The 20,060-nt window shown below is 45.1% G+C and overlaps 1 protein-coding gene across 1 annotated transcript; it reads right to left on the bottom strand.

The window, feature by feature from the left end:
* Positions 1-7,565: 7,565 nt before the first annotated feature.
* LOC119962187 (tubulin alpha-1D chain-like) lies at positions 7,566-19,069 on the bottom strand. Its single transcript, XM_038790141.1, has 4 exons — positions 18,973-19,069; positions 10,763-10,985; positions 10,476-10,624; positions 7,566-9,416 (listed from the first exon to the last, which is right to left on the bottom strand). The coding sequence occupies exons 1-4, from the start codon at positions 18,973-18,975 to the stop codon at positions 8,442-8,444; spliced, it is 1,350 nt and encodes a 449-aa protein (XP_038646069.1). The 5' UTR covers positions 18,976-19,069; the 3' UTR covers positions 7,566-8,441.
* Positions 19,070-20,060: the final 991 nt, after the last annotated feature.

Raw genomic sequence — 20,060 nt, 5'->3', positions numbered from 1 at the left:
CTTACAACACCAGGTTAAAGTCCAACAGGTTTGTTTCAAACACTCGCGTTCGGAGCACTGCACCTTCCTCAGGTGAATTAACATACCTCTTCATTCACCTGAGGAAGGAGCAGTGCTCCGAAAGCTAGTGTTTGAAACAAACATGTTGGACTTTAACCTAGTGTTGTCAGACTTCTCACTGGCGGCATTAGGGAGTGATTGCAGCTACTTGAGGCTCCTTTGATAGCGCCGACCACTGCCACCGAGAAAGGCGTGGGCGGCAGATTCATGCGAACACCTGCAAATTCCCCTCACACACCAACCTGATTTTGAAATGCATCAACATTCATTCACTGTCGGGGCAGCACGGTGGCCTAGTGGTTAGCACAACCGCCTCACGGCGCTGAGGTCCCAGGTTCGATCCCGGCTCTGGGTCACTGTCCGTATGGAGTTTGCACATTCTCCCCGTGACTGCGTGGGTTTCGCCCCCACAACCCAAAAATGTGCAGAGTAGGTGGATTGGCCTCGCTAAATTGCCCCTTAATTGGAAAAAATAATTGGCTAATCTAAATTTTAAAACAAAAAAAAAACATTCATTCACTGTCATGGGATCAAAATCCTTGAATTCTTTCCCTAACAGCAGTGTGGGTGTTATCTACACCACATAATAATAGAACTGCAGGGGTTGAAGAAGGCGACTCACCACCACCTTCTCAAGGGCTCTTTGGGATGGGCAACAAATTCCAGCGACGCCACATCCAATGAAAGAATTTAAAAAACAGATGAGCTATTTTTCTCCAGATGCTCCCTGACCTCAGAGTCACGGAATTGTGGCAGTGTAGGAGGTCACTTAGCCCAATGTCACATACATCCACAAAAGGTCTTTATTCATTTATAATAATAATCTTTTAGTGTCACAAGTAGGCTTGCATTAACACTGCAATGAGGTTACTGTCAAAAGCCCCAGTCGCTGTGTTGTTACGTTACTTACTTAAGCCGCTACTTGGTGTAGGCGTTGCTGAAGGATACTTCAGACCTTGAGGTAAGTTGAACGTATTTATTGAGCGATTAACAAAGCTCCTAAATGAGTACTACACTCTACTGATCTGACTCGAGTATACTGTGTTACGTCTTGCTCTCTAGGTTTCTGCCGGTGGAAGGGGCAGGGCCTGTGTTGCCTTGTCCTTTTTATAGTGGTCGTGTGGTGCCCTCTTGTGGTGATGCCACCGCTGGGTGTTCTGATTACCGATTGATTGTGTCTTGTTCTGATGACCCATTGGTTACATGTCTGCATATCATTACAGTCGCCACATTCCGGCGCCTGTTCAGGTACACAGAGGGAGAATTCAGTGTATCCAATTCACCTAACAAGCACGCAGATGTGTGAGGCACATTTTTTACAGAGGGTGGTAAAAAGATGGAATGCATTTCCTGGGGAGGTGGTGGGAGCAGGTACGATAGCGGCATTTATCGATATCGGGCAAGAGATACAAAAGTCTGAGAACACGCACGAACAGACTCAAAAACATTTTCTTCCCCGCTGTTACCAGACTCCTAAACGACCCTCTTATGGACTGACCTCATTAACACTACACCCCTCTATGCTTCACCCAATGCCGGTGTTATGTACCTTGCATTGCCCTATTATGTATTTTCTTTAATTTTATTTTCATGCACTTAATGATCTTTTGAGCTGCTCGCAGAAAAATACTTTTCACTGTACCTCGGTACATGTGACTATAAAAAAATCAAATCCATTGCAGGGGCATCTAGAATAAGGTCGGAATGGAAGGATATGGACTCCGTAAGTGCATACAGTTTTAGTTTAAGCAGGTACCATAGTCGGCGCAGGCTTGGAAGGCCAGAGGGCCTGTTCCTGTGCGGTTTTAGGGGTGGGGGGTTCTTCGTCTTTCGGGACTTGTGAGAGGAAACCGGAGCACCCGGAGGAAACCCACGCAGACACGGAGAGAATGTTCAGACTCCACAGTGATCCAAGCTGGGAATCCAACCTGGGACCCTAGCGCAACAGTGCTATCTACTGGGCTACTGTGCCGCCCTGTGGGCATCATTGGTTCAGGCAGCATTAATTGCCCATCCCTAGTTGCTCTTGGTGGTGAGTTGCCTACTTGAACCGCTGCAGTCCTTGAGGTGTTGTTACATCCACAGTGCTGTTTGGGAGGATGTTGCCCCAGCGACAGTGATGGAACAGCGATATATTTCCAAGTCAGAGTGATGACTTGGAGGAGAACCTCCAGGTGGTGGGGTTCCCAGCTATCTGCTGCTCTTGTTCTTCTAGATGGTAGTGTTCATGGGTTTGGAAGGTGGTGTCTAAGGAACTTTGGTGAGATCCTGCAGTGCATCTTGTAGATGGTACACACGGCTGCCACTGGTCATTGGTTGTGAAGTGTTTGAATGTTTGTGGAAGGGGAACGATCAAGTGGGCTGCTTTGTCCTGAATGGTGTCGAGTTGCTTGAGTGTTGTTGGAGCTGCACTCATCCAGGCCAGTGGAGAGTATTCTATTACACTCCTGACTTGTGCCTTGTAGATGGTGGACAGGCTTTGGGGGTCTGGAGGTGAGTTACTCGCCGTAGGACTCCGAACTTTTGATCTGCCCTGGAAGCCACAGTATTAATATGACTAGACCAGCTCAGTTTCTGATCAATGGTAACCCCCAGGATGTTGATTGTGGGTAATGCCATTGAATGTCAAGGAAGGTGGTTAGATCCTCTCTTGTAGATGGTCGTTGCCTGGCACTTGTGTGGTGGAAATGTAACTTGCCACTTGTCAGGCCAAGCCTGGATATTGTCCAGGTCTTGCTGCATTTCGACATGGACTGCTTGGACATCATCAACATTGGCACCAAATTCTTACGAAAATCTCTGTTGCAGTCAATGGCATTCAAGTTCAAACCTTGCTCCAGAGATTTCAGGACAAAAGTCTAGGCTGGCATTTTACCGGCACTGAGGGTGCATTACATTGTTGGAAGTGCGGTCTTCTTTTTTTGTATAAATTTAGAGTATCCAATTTTCTTTCCAATTAAGGATCAATTTTGCATGGCAGCATAAGAACATAAGACCGAGGAGCAGGAGTAGGCCATCTGGCGCCTCGAGCCTGCTCCGCCATTCAATGAGATCATGGCTGATCTTTTGTGGACGCAGCTCCACTTTCCCGCCCGACCATGATAACCCTTAATCCCATTATTCTTCAAAAAACTATCTATCTTTATCTTAAAAACATTTAATGAAGGAGCCTCAACTGCTTCACTGGGCAAGGAATTCCATAGATTCACACCCCTTTGGGTGAAGAAGTTCCTCCTAAACTCAGTCCTAAATCTACTTCCCCTTATTTTGGGGCTATGCCCCCTAGTTCTGCTTTCACCCGCCAGTGGAAACAACCTGCCCGCATCTATCCCATCTATTCCCTTAATGATTTTATGTTTCTATAACATCCCATGCATCCTTCTAAATTCCAACGAGTACAGTCCCAGTCTACTCAACCTCTCCTCGTAATCCAACCCCCTCAACTCTGGGATTAACCTAGTGAATCTCCTCTGCACACCCTCCAGCACCAGTACGTACTTTCTCAGGTAAGGAGACCAAAACTGAACACAATACTCCAGGTGTTGCCTCACTAATATCTTATAGAATTGCAGCATAACCTCCCTAGTCTTAAACTCCATCCCTCTAGCAATGAAGGACAAAACTCCATTTGCCTTCTTAATCACCTGTTGCACCTGTAAACCAACTTTTTGCGACTCATGCACCAGCACACCCAGGTCTCTCTGCATAGCAGCATGTTTTAATATTTTATCGTTTAAATAATACCTTTTGCTGTTATTCCTACCAAAATGGATAACCTCACATTTGTCAACATTGTATTCCATCTGCCAGAGTATCCAAATCCCTCTGCAGACTTCCGGTATCCTCTGCACTTTTTGCTTTACATGGTATTGTAGCACAGTCGTTAGCACTGTTGATTCACAGAGCCAATGTCCCAGGTTCGATTCCCATCTTGAGTCACTGTCTGTGTGGACTGTGCACGTTCTCCCTCTGTCTGCGTGGATTTCCTCCGGGTGCTCCGAGTTCCCTCCCACGAGGGAGGTGTTAGGTAATTTGGACATTCGGAATTCACCCTCTGTGTACCCGAGCAGGCGTTGGAATGTGGCGACTAGGGGCTTTTCACAGTAAGTTAATTGCAGTGTTAATGTAAGCCTACATATGACAATAAAGATTATTATTACCCTGCACATCTATGGGTTGTGTGGGTGAAACACACGCAGACACAGGGAGAATGTGGAAACTCCACACAGACAGTGACCCAGGGTCGGGATCGAACCAGGGTCCTTGGCGCTGTGAGGCAGCAGTGCTGACCAATGCATCACCGTGCTGCCCTAAGAAGTGTCTTTCGGAAGAGATATTAAACTAAGACCCCCATCTGCTATTAGGTGGCTGTAAAATAACACTATTTCATTGAGCAGGGGCCCTACTTCGTGGCCATATTTATGCCCTAAACAATATAACTTATAAGAGCCTCTGTGGAGAACCTTGCGTATACAGTTTTCTATTATCATAACCAAAAAGATTGTTTATGACAGCTAATGTGCAAAGATTGGCTGCCTCATTTCTGACATTACAACAGTGAAAACACTTCAAAAGTACATTGCTAATTCTAAACCACTTTACAACATGCCAAAATCATGAAATGTACTCTACAAATGTGAGTCTTTCAATCATGTGGAATTGTACCACAGTAGAGGTTATGGGTAGTGTGCTTGGGGGGAGGGGGGATTGGGTGATGACACAAGCTGTGGGATGCTGCAGGTCAGAAGTACTCAAAGGCCCACATGACCTCGGCCAGCACGAAAATAGGGCCCAAGTTACCCAGGACTGTTGGGACAAAAGATAAAATAAGGTTACTGCTACTGTTATTTTAAAGGAACTGATTGTCCAACACTGACCAAACAGTGCAAAGTATTGTCACCGAGCTCTCAGATAAAGGTATACTGGTAGATCCACACCATAGATCTACAGAGGTGGTCCTGAACAAAACATATCATGTTGATGAAGGTCGTGCTCATGGACCTCAGGATGGCTGGAAGCTGCTGTCAGTCGAGAAATTTGTGCCATGCCTGGTAAATGGAATGCCCAGTAAATCCATCTTTATTGTGTACTATTTAACGGGTAATGTTTTGACTGCATTTTTACCCATCCCTAATTGCCCTAGAACAGAGTGGCTTGCTGAGCCATTTCAAAGGGCAGCTGAGAGTCAACCATGTTGCTGTGGGTCTGGAGTCACGTTAATAGTAAATCTTTATTGTCACAAGTAGGCCTACATTAACACTGCAATGAAGTTATTGTGAAAAGCCCCTAGTCGCCACATTCCGGCGCCTGTTTGGGTCCACGGGAGGGAGAATTCTGAAAGCCCAAATTCCATAACAGCACGTCTTTCGGGACTTGTGAGAAGAAATCAGGAGCACCCGGAGGAAATCCACGCAGAACGCGCAGACTCCAGTGACCCAAGCGAGGAATTGAACCTGGAGCTGTGAAGCAACAGTGCTACCCACTGTGTTATCATGCTGCCACATGTAGGCCAGACCTGGTAAGGACAGATTCCCTTCCCTAAGCGACATTGGTGAACGACATGGGTTTTTATGACAATCAAGAATGGCTTTATGGTCACCTTTCAGACATTTAATTCCAGATTTTTATTGTATTCAAATTTCACCCACCTGCCATGGCAAGCGTCAAACCCAGGGCCCCAGAGCATGACCCTGGGTCACTGGATCAATAGTCCAGCAAAAATACCACCACCTCTGCTTACAGCACCAGAGGCCATTCAGTCGATTGGTGTTCATATGAGCTCTTTGCCAACTATGCTCTGGGGGGGGGGGGGGGGGGGACACAGGGACAGAAAAAGGGTCAGTTTGTGCCTTAAGAACTTGATTACATCCCCAAACTGGATGTAATCATCTTACCGCCAAATATGAACTTCTACGGTACATTAAAGGAATCTGGAACACTAACTTCAATCTTGACTCAGCCCGATTTACATGGGAAAGAATCAGCTAGTGGGAATCCTGTTGGTGTGGATATTCCCTGCTTTTAATACTGATTTCAATTCAGGATAGAACAATGTTCATTACTGAACACCTTTCCTCTTATGTCGCCAAACGCTGCCGTAATAATCTCAAGTTTGCCATTTGGCTATGGTCAAGACAAGCGAGTCAATAGGATACTTGGAAATGTGATTACTGCAGATTCATCTTGTTCAGTAAGGCGTTTGATAAAGTTTCCCATGGCAGGTTGATGGTAAAAGTTAAGTCGTATGGGGTTCAGGGTGTACTAGCTAGATGGATAAAGAACTGGCTGGGCAACAGGAGCCAGAGAGTAGTGGTGGGAGTGTCTCAAAATGGAGGAAGGTGACTAGTGGTGTTCCACAGGGATCCATGCTCGGACCACTGTAGTTTGTGATCTACATAAATGATCTGGACGAAGGTATAGGTGGTCTGATGAGCAAGTTTGCAGATGATGCTAAGATTGGTGGAGTTGCAGATAGCGAGGAGGACTGTCAGAGAATACAGCAAAATTATAGATAGATTGGAGAGTTGGGCAGAGAAATGGCAGATGGAGTTCAATCCAGGCAAATGAGAGGTGATGCATTTTGGAAGATCTAATTCAAGAGCGGACTATATGGTCAATGGAAGAGTCCTGGGGAAAATTGATGTAGAGAGATCTGAGAGTTCAGGTCCATAGTATGCAATGGCAACGCAGGTCTACAAGAGTGGTCAAGAAGGCATACAGCATGCTTGCCTTCATTGGACGGGGTATTGAGTACAAGAGTCGGTAGGTCATGTTACAGTTGTATAGGACTTTGGTTAGGCCACATTTGGAATACTGTGTGCAGTTCTGGTCGCCACATTACCAGAAGGATGTGGATGCTTTAGAGAGGGTGCAGAGGAGGTTCACCAGGATGTTGCCTGGTATGGAGGGTGCTAGCTATGAAGAAAGGTTGAGTAGATTAGGATTGTTTTTGTTGGAAAGACAGAGGTTGAGGGGGGACCTGATTGAGGTCTACAAAATTATGAGAGGTATGGACAGGGTGGATAGCAACCAGCTTTTTCCAAGAGTTAATTACAAGGGGTCACAATTTCAAGGTGAGGGGGAGAAAGTTTAAGGGAGATGTGCATGGAAAGTTTTTTTACGCAGAGGGCAGTGGTTGCCTGGAACACTTTGCCAGCAGAGGTGGTAGAGGCAGGCACGATAGCATCATTTAAGATGCATCTGGACAGATATATGAACGGGCGGGGAACAGAGGGAAGTAGATCCTTGGAAAATAGGCAACAGGTTTAGATAAAGGATCTGGATCGGCACAGGCTGGGAGGGCCGAAGGGACTGTTCCTGTGCTGTAATTTTCTTTGTTCAGAACAGTGTACCCTTTTCTCTTCCAAGGTACTTGGTGGCAATTTCCTCAGCTACAGGACAAAGTTTTCAATTCTGGCCCAGTATAAATGCAGATTCTGTAGGTATGTATTTAACACAGTGTACGCAATGGAAGCCCAAGAGGTAAACAGTAAATCACACTGAACTTTTATATAAGCCCAAGTTTATTGAAACATTTTGTTCTAAACATTACAAATCTTATAATTGGTTATTTCTCCCGATATTTTAAACTGGAAACTGTGCCATTTTGGCATAACTGTATCATTTTAATAGCATTGCACTCTAGATTGGAGTGGTCAATTGGAATCTTCTGTAATGCTTACAGCTTGGTTAGTGTGCACCTACCTATTGTTTTACTCGTGATGCAGGATATCATTAAATACAGGCATAATTCCTTCCATTCCAACTCTGCAAAACAATTTATTTTGGATTAATTCTGATGTTTGCTGGTTACTGTTAGGCCAAATGTGCTCACCTCGCAGCAGGGTCAGTTGTGGTGAGCCCAAATGCAAAGGTGGTTTCACATGCACAATGGAGCCAAAAGGAGGCAGATACTACCTACATTGGCGATGGCTTGACAGTGTAAAAATAAAGAGAAGCAATGAGATTGAAAATTTCTACATTCACATTTTAAGACATGCATTGGCAGGTCAGAAGTCCCATGGTGGGTTAAGAGTTCAAATTGTTCGCATGGCATTGTTCGACTTTTTGAACGTATAATGGTAAATGGATTATACAACAAAATGTAGTTACATTTATAACATACCTATTAGTCAAATCATTATACCAAAATGAGCTTTTACCAGTTGCTCACCAAGTTCTAGATTTTATTTATTATTGCAAACAAGTAAATATTCAGCAAACGTACTACAAAAGTAATACAATGTGAGCAAGAACAGCACAACTTCCACTTGGGGAGATAAAAGTACAAGATCATATGACTTCCTCTTAGGACACCTTGCACCCGACCAGCAAATTGATCACAACCAACCATCAGGAATGTTAGGAATGCTTCAGTTTACCTAATATTCTTCTTCTTCACCTTGATCCTCAACACTATCTGCACCAACCTCTTCGTAATCTTTCTCTAAAGCTGCCATGTCTTCACGGGCCTCTGAGAACTCCCCTTCCTCCATCCCCTCACCCACATACCAATGCACAAAGGCGCGCTTGGCATACATCAGGTCAAACTTGTGATCAAGGCGAGCCCAGGCTTCAGCGATGGCCGTAGTGTTGCTCAGCATACACACAGCACGCTGCACCTTGGCCAGGTCACCTCCAGGCACCACAGTGGGAGGCTGGTAGTTGATGCCTACTTTGAAACCAGTTGGACACCAGTCCACAAACTGGATGCTGCGTTTGGTCTTAATGGTGGCAATGGCAGCATTGACATCCTTTGGCACCACATCACCACGGTAGAGCAGACAGCAAGCCATGTACTTACCATGGCGAGGGTCACACTTGACCATCTGGTTTGCTGGCTCAAAGCAGGAATTGGTGATTTCAGCCACTGATAGTTGCTCATGGTAAGCTTTCTCAGAGGAGGTTACAGGGGCATAGGTAGCCAGAGGGAAGTGGATACGAGGATAGGGAACTAAATTGGTCTGGAACTCTGTCAGATCAACATTCAAAGCACCATCAAAACGAAGGGATACTGTAATGGAGGACACAATCTGACCAATCAGCCGGTTCAAATTTGTGTATGTTGGGCGCTCAATGTCCAGGTTTCTGCGGCAGATATCATAGATGGCTTCATTGTCTACCATGAAGGCGCAGTCTGAGTGTTCCAGTGTGGTGTGGGTGGTCAGGATGGAGTTGTAGGGTTCCACTACAGCTGTGGAGATCTGGGGAGCCGGGTAGATAGCAAATTCAAGCTTGGACTTCTTGCCGTAGTCGACGGAGAGACGTTCCATCAGGAGGGAGGTGAAACCGGAGCCGGTGCCTCCACCAAAGCTGTGGAAAATGAGGAAACCCTGGAGTCCTGTGCACTGGTCAGCCTATGAAGAAAAGGGTGTGGGAAGGGCGGAAACAAATAGGTTAGAATTTGGCCAGAGTCCAGAAGGATGAAAATCTAAAATTTCTCCAATGAAAAGATGATTTCATTCTTCAATTACTTTAACTTTGAGACACCAAGTCCTGGAATCATTCTAGCCACTCTGCTCTGAACCAACTTATACCCTTTTGAAGGTACAATATAACAAAATTACCCCAAACATTTCAAATATAGCCATAGCAATAATGTAGGAAAAAAATCAGATCTTACTAGACGTTCTAGTACTTGGTGAATGAGCAATAACCACAATGCAAATCCTTATCCAGCTGATACAGTGTTTCTTTATGCTCCATGTTCCACTCTGCATCTTCACTTGCACATCACAAACATTTGATCCATTCATCTGCTTAATTAGTCCTGGTCTCATTGAATGCCATCAGTATCCCATGATAGTCTTCTGGTCATAGCTGGGCACCATCAGCAAGTACAATACTATATGATATAACTTCCTCTATCATTTATGAACAGAATGATCATCAGGCAAAGCAGAAAATGCCAATTTGAGTTCTAGAATACTATGTTAATATTCCTTATTTGATCCAATAGATTTTTTTTGCAAATGCCTGTTCGGGACCTGGGATATTTTAAAACAAACCCTTTGTGTATTACCAGGTGCCAATTCAATGATCTACACCTTCAAACCACCCAACACAGGGTACCTTAAGAGCTGTGGATTGATGATTACCAGCAGCTAGTTGGGAAACTATAAGAAGGCATTTCACTTGTGACTCTTAACACGCATCAAGGAGATGTGATCTTTTAGTTATCCACTCCCTGGTGAGGATTGATACACGGGTTTTCAGATGTGAAGGGGAATCTCTGAAGCCACCATTGCAGCCGAATGCACCATCACGTCCTCTAATAAAACATATGAAAATAGATCATGAGAGTAATGTGGTGATTCAATAAAATGTAAACACTGACAGTTTAGATTGTTAAAGTATTGCACAAATTACTGTTTGTTTCTCCCTTGGTTAATGGATCATAATATAAAGAGTCTTACTAGTTTGCGGAGCTTGTCAAGGACCAAATCGATCAGCTCCTTGCCGATGGTGTAGTGCCCACGAGCGTAGTTGTTGGCCGCATCTTCCTTCCCGGTGATGAGCTGCTCGGGGTGGAACAGCTGCCGATAGGTACCACCTCGAATCTCATCTGGAATACAGAATAGCAGCAAGCTTATTTTCCCTCTTCCACGTACACCAAGACAAAGGATACATTGCTGAAAAACTAATTTATACAAAACAGCTCTATAAATGGAGAGTTATAAATGCATTCTTGCACTGGGCTTACCAATCACAGTTGGCTCCAAATCGACAAAGACAGCTCGTGGGACGTGTTTCCCTGCTCCAGTCTCACTGAAGAAGGTGTTGAAGGAGTCATCACCACCTCCAATGGTCTTATCACTGGGCATCTGCCCATCAGGCTGGATGCCATGTTCCAAACAGTACAGCTCCCAGCAGGCATTGCCCATCTGGACACCGGCTTGGCCAACATGGATGGAGATACACTCACGCTGCGAGACACAAACACAAGTCACACCAAATTAGAAAAAAACGACACTCACTAGTGATGACAGACAAAAAAAACATGTTGGCTCCTTATTTTTGGTTCCATATGATTAGCCAGGGCATTCATACACATACAAACTTAACTAGGTAATGCAAATCTAAACTTGCTAAGATTTCCATACACAGATCAATGGCACCTATGATGGTGGGGGTGGCGGCACGCTGCACAGTGGTTAGCACTGCTGCCGCTGCCTACGGCGCTGAGGACCCGGATTTGAATCCTGGCCCTGGGTCACTGTCCATGTGGAGTTTGCACATTCTCGTGTCTGCGTGGGTTTCACCCCAACACAAAGATATGCAGGTTAGGTGAATTGGGACGCTAAATTGCCCCTTAATTAGAAAAAGAATAATTGAGTACTCTAAATTTATTGAAAAAGAAAAAATAATGGTGGTGGGAAATGTCCACTTATAAAAGGTACATTAGGTTGGGTTTCACAGAATGGTTACAGGACAGGCCATTTAGCACATCTTTGCTGGTTTTCTGAAAGAGCACCCGATTAATCCAACTGCCCCACCCTTTCCCCATAGTTGTATTCCTTGCAGGTGCTTCTGCTTTACACCGGATGTATGCATATACACAGTTACACATGTTAAAAATCAGTGCAGTTCCTGTCGGGATCATTCCACCCCATGTTAGGATGTATGATCCAGTCAAATGTTTCCCTATTATCCAATGCTATCCACACTTTAGGATGTCAGGGATGAAGAGGAGACTTACCAGAATGATATCAGGGTTAAAGATTAGTCATGTGGAGAGACTGGCGAGCTGAAATTATGCTACTTAAGAGTAGAGAAGGTTAAGGGGAGATTTCATAAGTGTTCAAAATTATCAGGGGCTTTGATAAAGAGTCAATTCAGCAAACAACCATCTGTACCATCTAAAAAAGTAACCACTGAATTAGGAACATCACTAGACAGTTCCAACACCAGTCATTTTAGCTATATTACTGCAGACAAGAGACTATAAAGTGGCCATTCTGCTCCATATTACTCACCACTGCCGCATAAGCCACCCAGTCTAATGCCACCTCACAAAGCTTTTAATATTTCTCTTTTGCAAACAAATGCTAAATTCCCTGAAATAATTTGTGAACTGCGCTTCAGAGAAGGGGAGGTATGGTGTAGTGGTAATGTTACAGTAGTAAACAAGACCAGCCTGGTTCACACCATAGGAGCGATGGAATTTAAATTCAATTAACAAATCAAGAATTGAAAGCTAGTCTCAGTAATGGTGACAATGAAACTATAATTTTGTTGTAGAAACCCATCTGGCTCACAAATGCCCTTTTAGGAAAGGAAATCTGCCAATCTTACGTGGTCTGGCCTACATGCGACTCCAGACATACAGCAATGTGTTCACACTTAACTACACTCTGAAATGGCCGAGCAAGCCACTCAGTTCAAGGGCAATTAGGGATGGGTAACAAATGCTGGTGCACAAATCCCATGAAGATAATCACATTCTAACCATTGTATTAAAAAATGTTAACGTCCACATCATAGCCCATCTTGAAATGAAATGAAAATTGCTTGTCACAAGTAGGCTTCAAATGAAGTTACTGTGAAAAGCCCCGAGTCGCCACATTCCAGCACCTGTTCAGGGAGGCTGGTACGGGAATTGAACCGTGTTGCTGGCCTGCTCTCAAAGCCAGCAATTTAGCCCTGCGCTGATCTTAAAATGTTACCCTCATTGGGCATGATGCAAGATGCAATATATGAACTCTTAAACTTTGAAGATTGTCTCATAACCTTTCCAGCTCATGAAAAAAGCCCCAACATCTCACAAAGCTATCCTCCCATTAAAACCCTAACATCGGAATAAACCTGCCCCATCTTTTCCATATCCTTCAGATAAATGAGGTACACAAAACCTAATACTTAAAACTGCAATCTAATTGAACCCATCCATTACCTGTAAACACATTAGTCTACACTAGTTTGAAAATGTCTTGCGGATGTGACGCCATACCGAGACCCATCTGCCTGCTCAGGCAGATGTAAAACGGTCCCATGACACTACTTTGGAGAGCAGGAGAGCTGTCCCCATTGCCCAGGACAATATTTATCATTTAATCAACAGGGATTATCTGGTCATCATCAACATTGTTGAATGTGGAAGCTTTGAGCAAAAATTAGCTGCTGCATTTCCGACATTACAAGTGACTACACCCTTCATTGGACATAAAGCACTTTATGCCTGGCAATTGTGAGAAGTGCAACATAATTTTCAAGCCAAGTCTTTCATTTTTGTGTTTAAACTCTCCATGGCCTCACTCTTCCCCATCTCCATTCCTCAGAATCTTGTGCACCTGCCCCTTCCTTCATCCCACCATTGGCAAGTGTATCAGTACTACACCCCAGAACTCTAAATCTATCTTTCTGCTTTAAACCTCCTCTCAACATTCATTTTTAGCTCGGTGTCCATTTATTTATACTTCTGCAAAACAAGTGGGATTTTATTTCTACAATAAAGTTGGAACAAATTGCAAAGCGTATCAATTTTGATGATATTTTCTTTTAAAATATGCTTACAGCACAAAATTTACCACTTTTGTTACAAGGAATACTGCAAGACAGAAGTTAGTTCCATGCCATTACGTATACTGGATCAGAACAGAACCAAAAGCAGCAGGGTGGCACAGTGGTTAGCACTGCTGCCTACATCACTGAGGACCCGTCTTCGATCCCGACCCCGGTCACTGTCCATGTGGAGTTTTAACAATCTCCCGTGTGTTTCAGCCCCACAACCCAAGATTTTTTTTTCCTCTCCTACTTTTTCCTGAGTTACAAAACCAGGGCTCGGAGTGTGGACAGGGGCGAACCCCTAATCCAGCTCCTTGTCTGCTCAAAAAAACAATTCTAATTGAATCCAATTTGATCCCACAACCCAAAGATGTGCAGGTTTTATTAAAACAGTAAACAAATATTAAAGGCCAAACCATACAAACACTAATTTTGTGTTGAAGAAATAGGATACCCTCCCCGCAGTACCAACACCCGGGGGGGGGGGGGGGGGAATACCATGCTAAATAATTGCCCCTTAATTAAAAAAACTGAATCCTGTTACATGGAAATAGATAGGGCAAATAAATTGTCCTAATATAGCTCACCATTGTACACAACAGATAGTGGCCACTCAGACAGGAACAATCAGAACATAATTAGAAACATTTGGCATGGTTTAAAATGTGGAATTTGCTGATTGCATGTGCAGAGGCTTCACTGACGCCAAACATAAGCAGAGTTGCCAAATACCAAACAGATTACACATTCAGCAAACTATTTCCACATGTTTCCCAATCAGATCCTGACCCAGGAGAGCATCATGTTCAACCGTTTTCATTCGAATTTAGTTGAAAAATGTCCCTCTAAGTTTAGCAGTTAATCAAACACGATACAGTCTGTATTTTGCAGAAACTGGATATAATTTCTGCTTTCAAAACTAAAGCCTCACATAGATGTAAAACATTCTCAAAAACACTACTTTAACATTTTATTAAGCAATTAACACTCAAAATTCACAATTGCAATATCCTGTCACCCAGTCTTCAGATTTATGCCCTTGAAAGTGCAATGATACAAAACAATGACCTGGAGAATTAATTTGAGACTGTCAGCAGGAGCAGAAGAGGGTCAGGCACATTAAATCAGACCTTCCCAGAACCCTGCACGAGCAACTGGATCAGTTATTAGAGCATGGTTCCAGAAGACTGCATGCATGCAACCAGAATAAAACACCACAATAAAGGCCCCCCAATATATAGGGAACATCAAAATGATTGAGGGGCTTTGGAGAGAACAAATCCCAATCTGTGCTCCACTCTTTCAAATGCTGTCGATACAATCTATTCCCTGGCTGTGAGCATACGGAGTGAGCAATTCGTCAATGTTTCCCCTTGCGGGAGAGACAAGAACAGGGGCGCGGAGTTCAAGAAAAATAAGACAGATCCCAGCTAAAATGGAGCCGAGAAGAAATGTTTTCTTTTGAGGGTCATGAATCTTTGGAACAGTCTTCTAAAGGGCTGCACCACTGTAGAATCAGAGGCTGTTAATATGGTAGTTTGTATTCATTTTCAGTTGATTTTCGTACTGAACCACAAGCATAATAACAACACATTTGAACCAAAGGGCTTGTCTCGATGTTGAACTTTTATGCTGGGAGAACTCGGGGGATTGGATTTGTTTACTGTCACGTGTACCGAGGTCCAGAGAGAAGTATTTTTCTGCAAACAGCTCATCAGATCATTAGGAGGAACTTCTTCACCCAAAGGGTTGTGAATCTATGGAATTCCTTGCCCAGTGAAGCAGTTGAGGCTCCTTCATTAAATATTTTTACGGTAAAGATAGATAGTTTTTTGGGGAATAAAGGGATTAAGAGTTATGGTGTTCGGGCCGGAAAGTGGAGCCGAGTGCACAAAAGATCAGCCATGATCTCATTGAATGGTGGAGCAGGCTCTAGGGGCCAGATGGCCTACTCCTGCTCCTAGTTCTTATGTTCTAAGTACATGGGAAAAAAAGAAAATACATAATAGGGCAACACAAGGTATAAAATGTAACTACATAAGCACCTGCATCAGGTGAAGCATAAAGGGGTGTAGTATTAATCAGGTCAGTCCATAAGAGAGTCATTTAGGAGTCTGGTAACAGCTTGGAAGAAGCTGTTTTTGAATCTGTTCGTGCATGTCCTCAGACGTCTGTATCTCCTGTAGAAGCCAGGTTGTAGTAATGTTCTCAGATCAAATAATCTGCCCCATCCCCTTCCTCTCTAACCTATCCATCCAATCTATAGAACTCAATCTATAGAAGGGGAGATGGTGGCAGTGGTAATGTTGCTGGACTCCAAATGAAGGACCAGGCTGAGGGATATGGGTTCAAATCCCACCATGGCAGCTCATGGAATTTAGAGTTGGGGAAGCACAGTAGTCAGCCCTGCTGTCTCACAGCACCAGGTTCAATTCCGACATTTGGTGACCGTGCATGGAGCTTGCATGCTCTCCTGATGTCGGTGTGGGTTTCCTCCCAGTCTGAAGATGTGCAGGTTAGGTGCACTGGCCATGATAAATTGCCCCTTAGTGTCCAAGGATGTGAAGGTTAGGTGGGGTTATGGGAATAGGGCAGGGGAGTGGTCCTAGGTGCTCTTTTAGGAGGGTCGATGCAGACTTGATGGCCTCCTTCTATGGTTCTAACCCTACCATATTTCAACACCACAGCCTGGCTTCCTTCGGTGCTTTGTCAACTCTACCTTATGTCAGTTGTCCATGTTGCAACAACTCTCAACACGCCTTCCTCACTCCAATATATTAATCACTTACACTACACAAAAAAGCTTCAACATGCTTCTTAAAAATGTAATGGTTTACGCCAGATTAAAAGAGACAGCTGCCAGATCAAATTAAGACAAATACTAGCTAACAATGATCATGACAGCAAATTAAAAAGACACAGAGCATCTGCAGGTGACAGCAAAATCTAAGAATTTTTTTTATTTATTTTTTTTAAAAGCAGAACAAAGCTAGTGCCATAAAAGGGTGTCCAGTTTTGCTCCAGTCCTTTTACACTTTACTGCTGGAGACACGCTTCACTTCTTGAGGCTCACCTGGCCCGAGTCAGGAAGGTCAGGTGAGACAGGGGGTTTAAGAATTTTTGTGCAGTTATGTCAGTATGGAGTGGTAATCCACCTCTGATTGCCACTAAGCTATCGCCCATGTCATCAATTAAGAGTTGCATTGCAATTTACATTTCCCACTTACCAGTCACATGGAATGAAGGGCCTTCATTTATCCAGCTAAAACTGTCTAGTCTCAATAGAGCCAAATTAGTATTTAACCTGCAATCTAACTTGCCCATCAGCCCTGTGCACACAAGCCTCATGGACCGCTAATCTTTCATGCTTAATTGCCCTGGTGTTTAAATCCCTCTTGTGGCCTCACTAACCTAATCCAACCCTACAACTGCCTTACCCCAAATGGCAACTGCTTCTCTGACACAGCCACCAACCTTCATCATCCATTATGGTACCCTTGCATGGATAAGTTATGTGGAAAGATTGGAGAGGCTTAAATTGTTTTCCTTGGAATAGGGAAACATAATAATGGTATTAAAAATTAGGTGGGAAATTGACAAGAGTATATACAGAGAGAAGTTAATTTCACAGGCAAGCAGGTTAGTGGCCACAGATTTAAAATAATTGGCCAAAAGAACTAAAAGAAATGAGAAATAGCCTCAAGAGGATTAAGATTTGTGGTACGCAACCTGAGAGAGTGTTGGGAGGCAGATTCCAATGAAAATCCTAAAGACAGCAAAGTATCTGAACAAAAACTATTTATTTGCAAGGTTATTGGGGGGGATCAAACTAAATTGGAGAACTAAAATAAAAGCTGAATATTGCAGATACTGGAAATCTGAAATAAAAAAGAAAATTCTGGAAATACTCAGGAGGCATCTGTGGAGAGAGAAACAGAGTTAATGTTTTAAGTCAAAACGTGGCTCTATACCATCGAAAGACAGGAGGGGCAAAAAGAAAGGTCTGCGACAGGGTACAGCGCAGAAGAGAATGGTGATGGTGCAGCAGAGACAATAAAGTATTAGCGTGTAAATGGACAGGCGCCGGAATGTGGCGACTAGGGGCTTTTCACAGTAACTTCATTGAAGCCTACTCGTGACAATAAGCGATTTTCATTTCATTTCATTTCAAATGCCAAAATTTAAACTAACACATGACAAATTAACAGAAATCATGGTTTGAAGGTGTTCAATTCGGCATAGAGTCCAGAAGGCTGTAAAGTGCCTCATCGGAAGAGCAGCTGAGGCTGGGCTTTTGAACTTATTCAGGGCAGAGTTTGGATCAATATTTGATAGATGAGAATTAAGGTCTCGGTGGGGCAGGAAGGAAATGAGACCACAGCCATGATATTAAATGCAAATTACTGCAGATGCTGGAACCTGAAACAATAATGGAAATTACTGGACAATCTGAGCCGGTCTGACAGCGCGGCACAGCAGTTAGCACTGCTGCCTCACAGCTCCAGGAACCCAGGTTCAATTCCGGTCTCAGGTGACTGTGTGGAATTTGCACACTCTGCGTGGGTTCCATCCCACAAGTCCAAATATGTGCAGGTTAGGTGGATTGGCTATACTAAATTGCCCCTTAAGTGTCCAATGATTAGTTGGGGTTACCAGGCTACGGGTGGAGGCATGTGGGCCAACCAGGGTGCTCTTGAGGGGGGCCAGCGTAGACCTCAATGGGCCTCCTTCTCCACTGTAAATTCCACAACATCTGTGGGAAGGGAGAGACGGGTGCTGACGTTTCAAGTCTGGGTGACTCACTGTCTCAGCTTGGCCAAAAAAAAAAGTCAGCCATGATCTGACAGAATGACTTGGGTGGGCCAAATGGCCTCCTCCCAAGTCCTGCAACCTCGATCTGGGTGGGAGGTGAGAGGGGTGAGAGCCCCTTTCCCCAGGGACGTGCAAGCACATGGGCCCCAACAGGAAGAGGAAGCAATGGGGCAACTCGTCAGGGGGCGGGGCTCTGACCTGGCGCATGCGCAATGGCAAACTAACCCCACCCGCGCCCCGGCTGCTCGCGCCTGCGTACCGGCGCCCTCCTCACGGGCGAACGCCGCCATTTTGTTGGCGGGTTGCGGGAAGAAGGGCGGGGGGAGGGGGCGAATAAATTACCCCTCGAAAATAATCGCCTTTCTTTACAAACTGGGTCGTGATTTAATCGACATCCATCCGATTGCGGGCTTCACCCGCCCAGGCCGGGATAGTTTCCACCCGGGTAACGGGGTAAGGTGATAAAAAATAAAAAGCGGGGAGCCGCTAGTCAGGGTATTAAGGAAAAAAACACAATCTAGCTGTAAGGAAACTTGATTTCAGGAGCACCGAAGCAGTTTGAAAGGAGCCGCAAAGGGATGGGGATACCACACGTACCATTTTCTCGTCTTCGGCTGGCGCGCTTTGCTGTGGAATGAACAACAGGACTCCGCAGTTGTCAGTGCGCCTGCGCGAAGGTGGGGCCAGGCGTCATCGCGTCATCGGGAGCGTGCCGCGTCATCGGGACACAAGCCCATTCAGCCCATCCAGACTGCACCAGCCCCCTGCAAAGGGCTGCCTGTACCCAGGCCCATCCTGCACAGCCCTGGACAATAAAAAAAAGGGCCAATTCGGCACGGCCAATACAACTAGGTTTGGGCTGTGGGAGGAAACCAGAGCACCCCGGAGGAAACCCACGTAGACACGGGGAGAACGTGCAGACTCCGTTGCAGACAGTCACCACGCACAGGCCGGAATCGAACCCGGGTCCCTGCCGCTGTGAGGCAGCAGTGCTGACCACCGTGTATACCGTGTAATAATGAGGGACCCGAGTAATACGCTGGGGAATCCCTCTGGGAAGTTTCCACTTAAGGGTTCACCCGGCAATTTCCCTGGTCAGACCCTCCCTCCTTCTCCGGGTTCCAATCCAACCCACTGATCACCCACAAGACCAGTCTAATCCACCCCCCCCCCCCTCCTCAACTCTGGTCCGGTCGACCCACCCCCCTCTCTGGTACATTTCCCCCTCCCCCTCCCCAGTCTGAGTCCCTAGTGCTGTGAAAAGGGGCTGTTTCTTACCTCTCTGTGCCCCAGTTACTGTTCACCGATGTAGCCGGGGCCACGCTCCACTGCTCCTGTCTCGCCAAGCCTGAGTGAGGTAGGATGTGCGAGATAAGGGCTTTAGATCCCAGTGTGGGTAGGTCCATCGAGAGTGGCAATCAGCCGGAGTTTGTCGCTCTAAGGAAGTTACCAGCCAGAGATCTGCACGTGCTCAACAGATCAGGCAGCATGGTGGGGAGGTCAGACAGAGCCAGCATTCTGGTGCCAGGCGCGGTGCAGTGGGTAGCTCTCTTGTCTCTGAGTTGCAAGGTTCAGGGTCCATGGGCTTGCATAGGGGTTAAGAGCAGGCCTGAACCTGCTGTGCCATTCAATAAGGTCATTGCAAATCTGATTATGGTCAACCTCACTTTCCTATCTATCACCCC

This window comes from Scyliorhinus canicula, chromosome 2 (assembly GCF_902713615.1).
Source record: "Scyliorhinus canicula chromosome 2, sScyCan1.1, whole genome shotgun sequence".
NCBI lineage: Eukaryota > Metazoa > Chordata > Chondrichthyes > Carcharhiniformes > Scyliorhinidae > Scyliorhinus > Scyliorhinus canicula.
The sequence above is the reverse complement of the archived record's forward strand: the minus strand, read 5'-3'. Positions and strand labels throughout refer to the sequence as shown.

Coding starts and splice junctions, on each gene's coding strand:
- LOC119962187 (XM_038790141.1), bottom strand. Junction 10,625..10,762: donor TTTGGAGCCAACTGTGATTG/GTAAGCCCAGTG, acceptor TCTGTATTCCAG/ATGAGATTCGAGGTGGTACC. Junction 9,417..10,475: donor TTGACAAGCTCCGCAAACTA/GTAAGACTCTTT, acceptor TTTTCTTCATAG/GCTGACCAGTGCACAGGACT.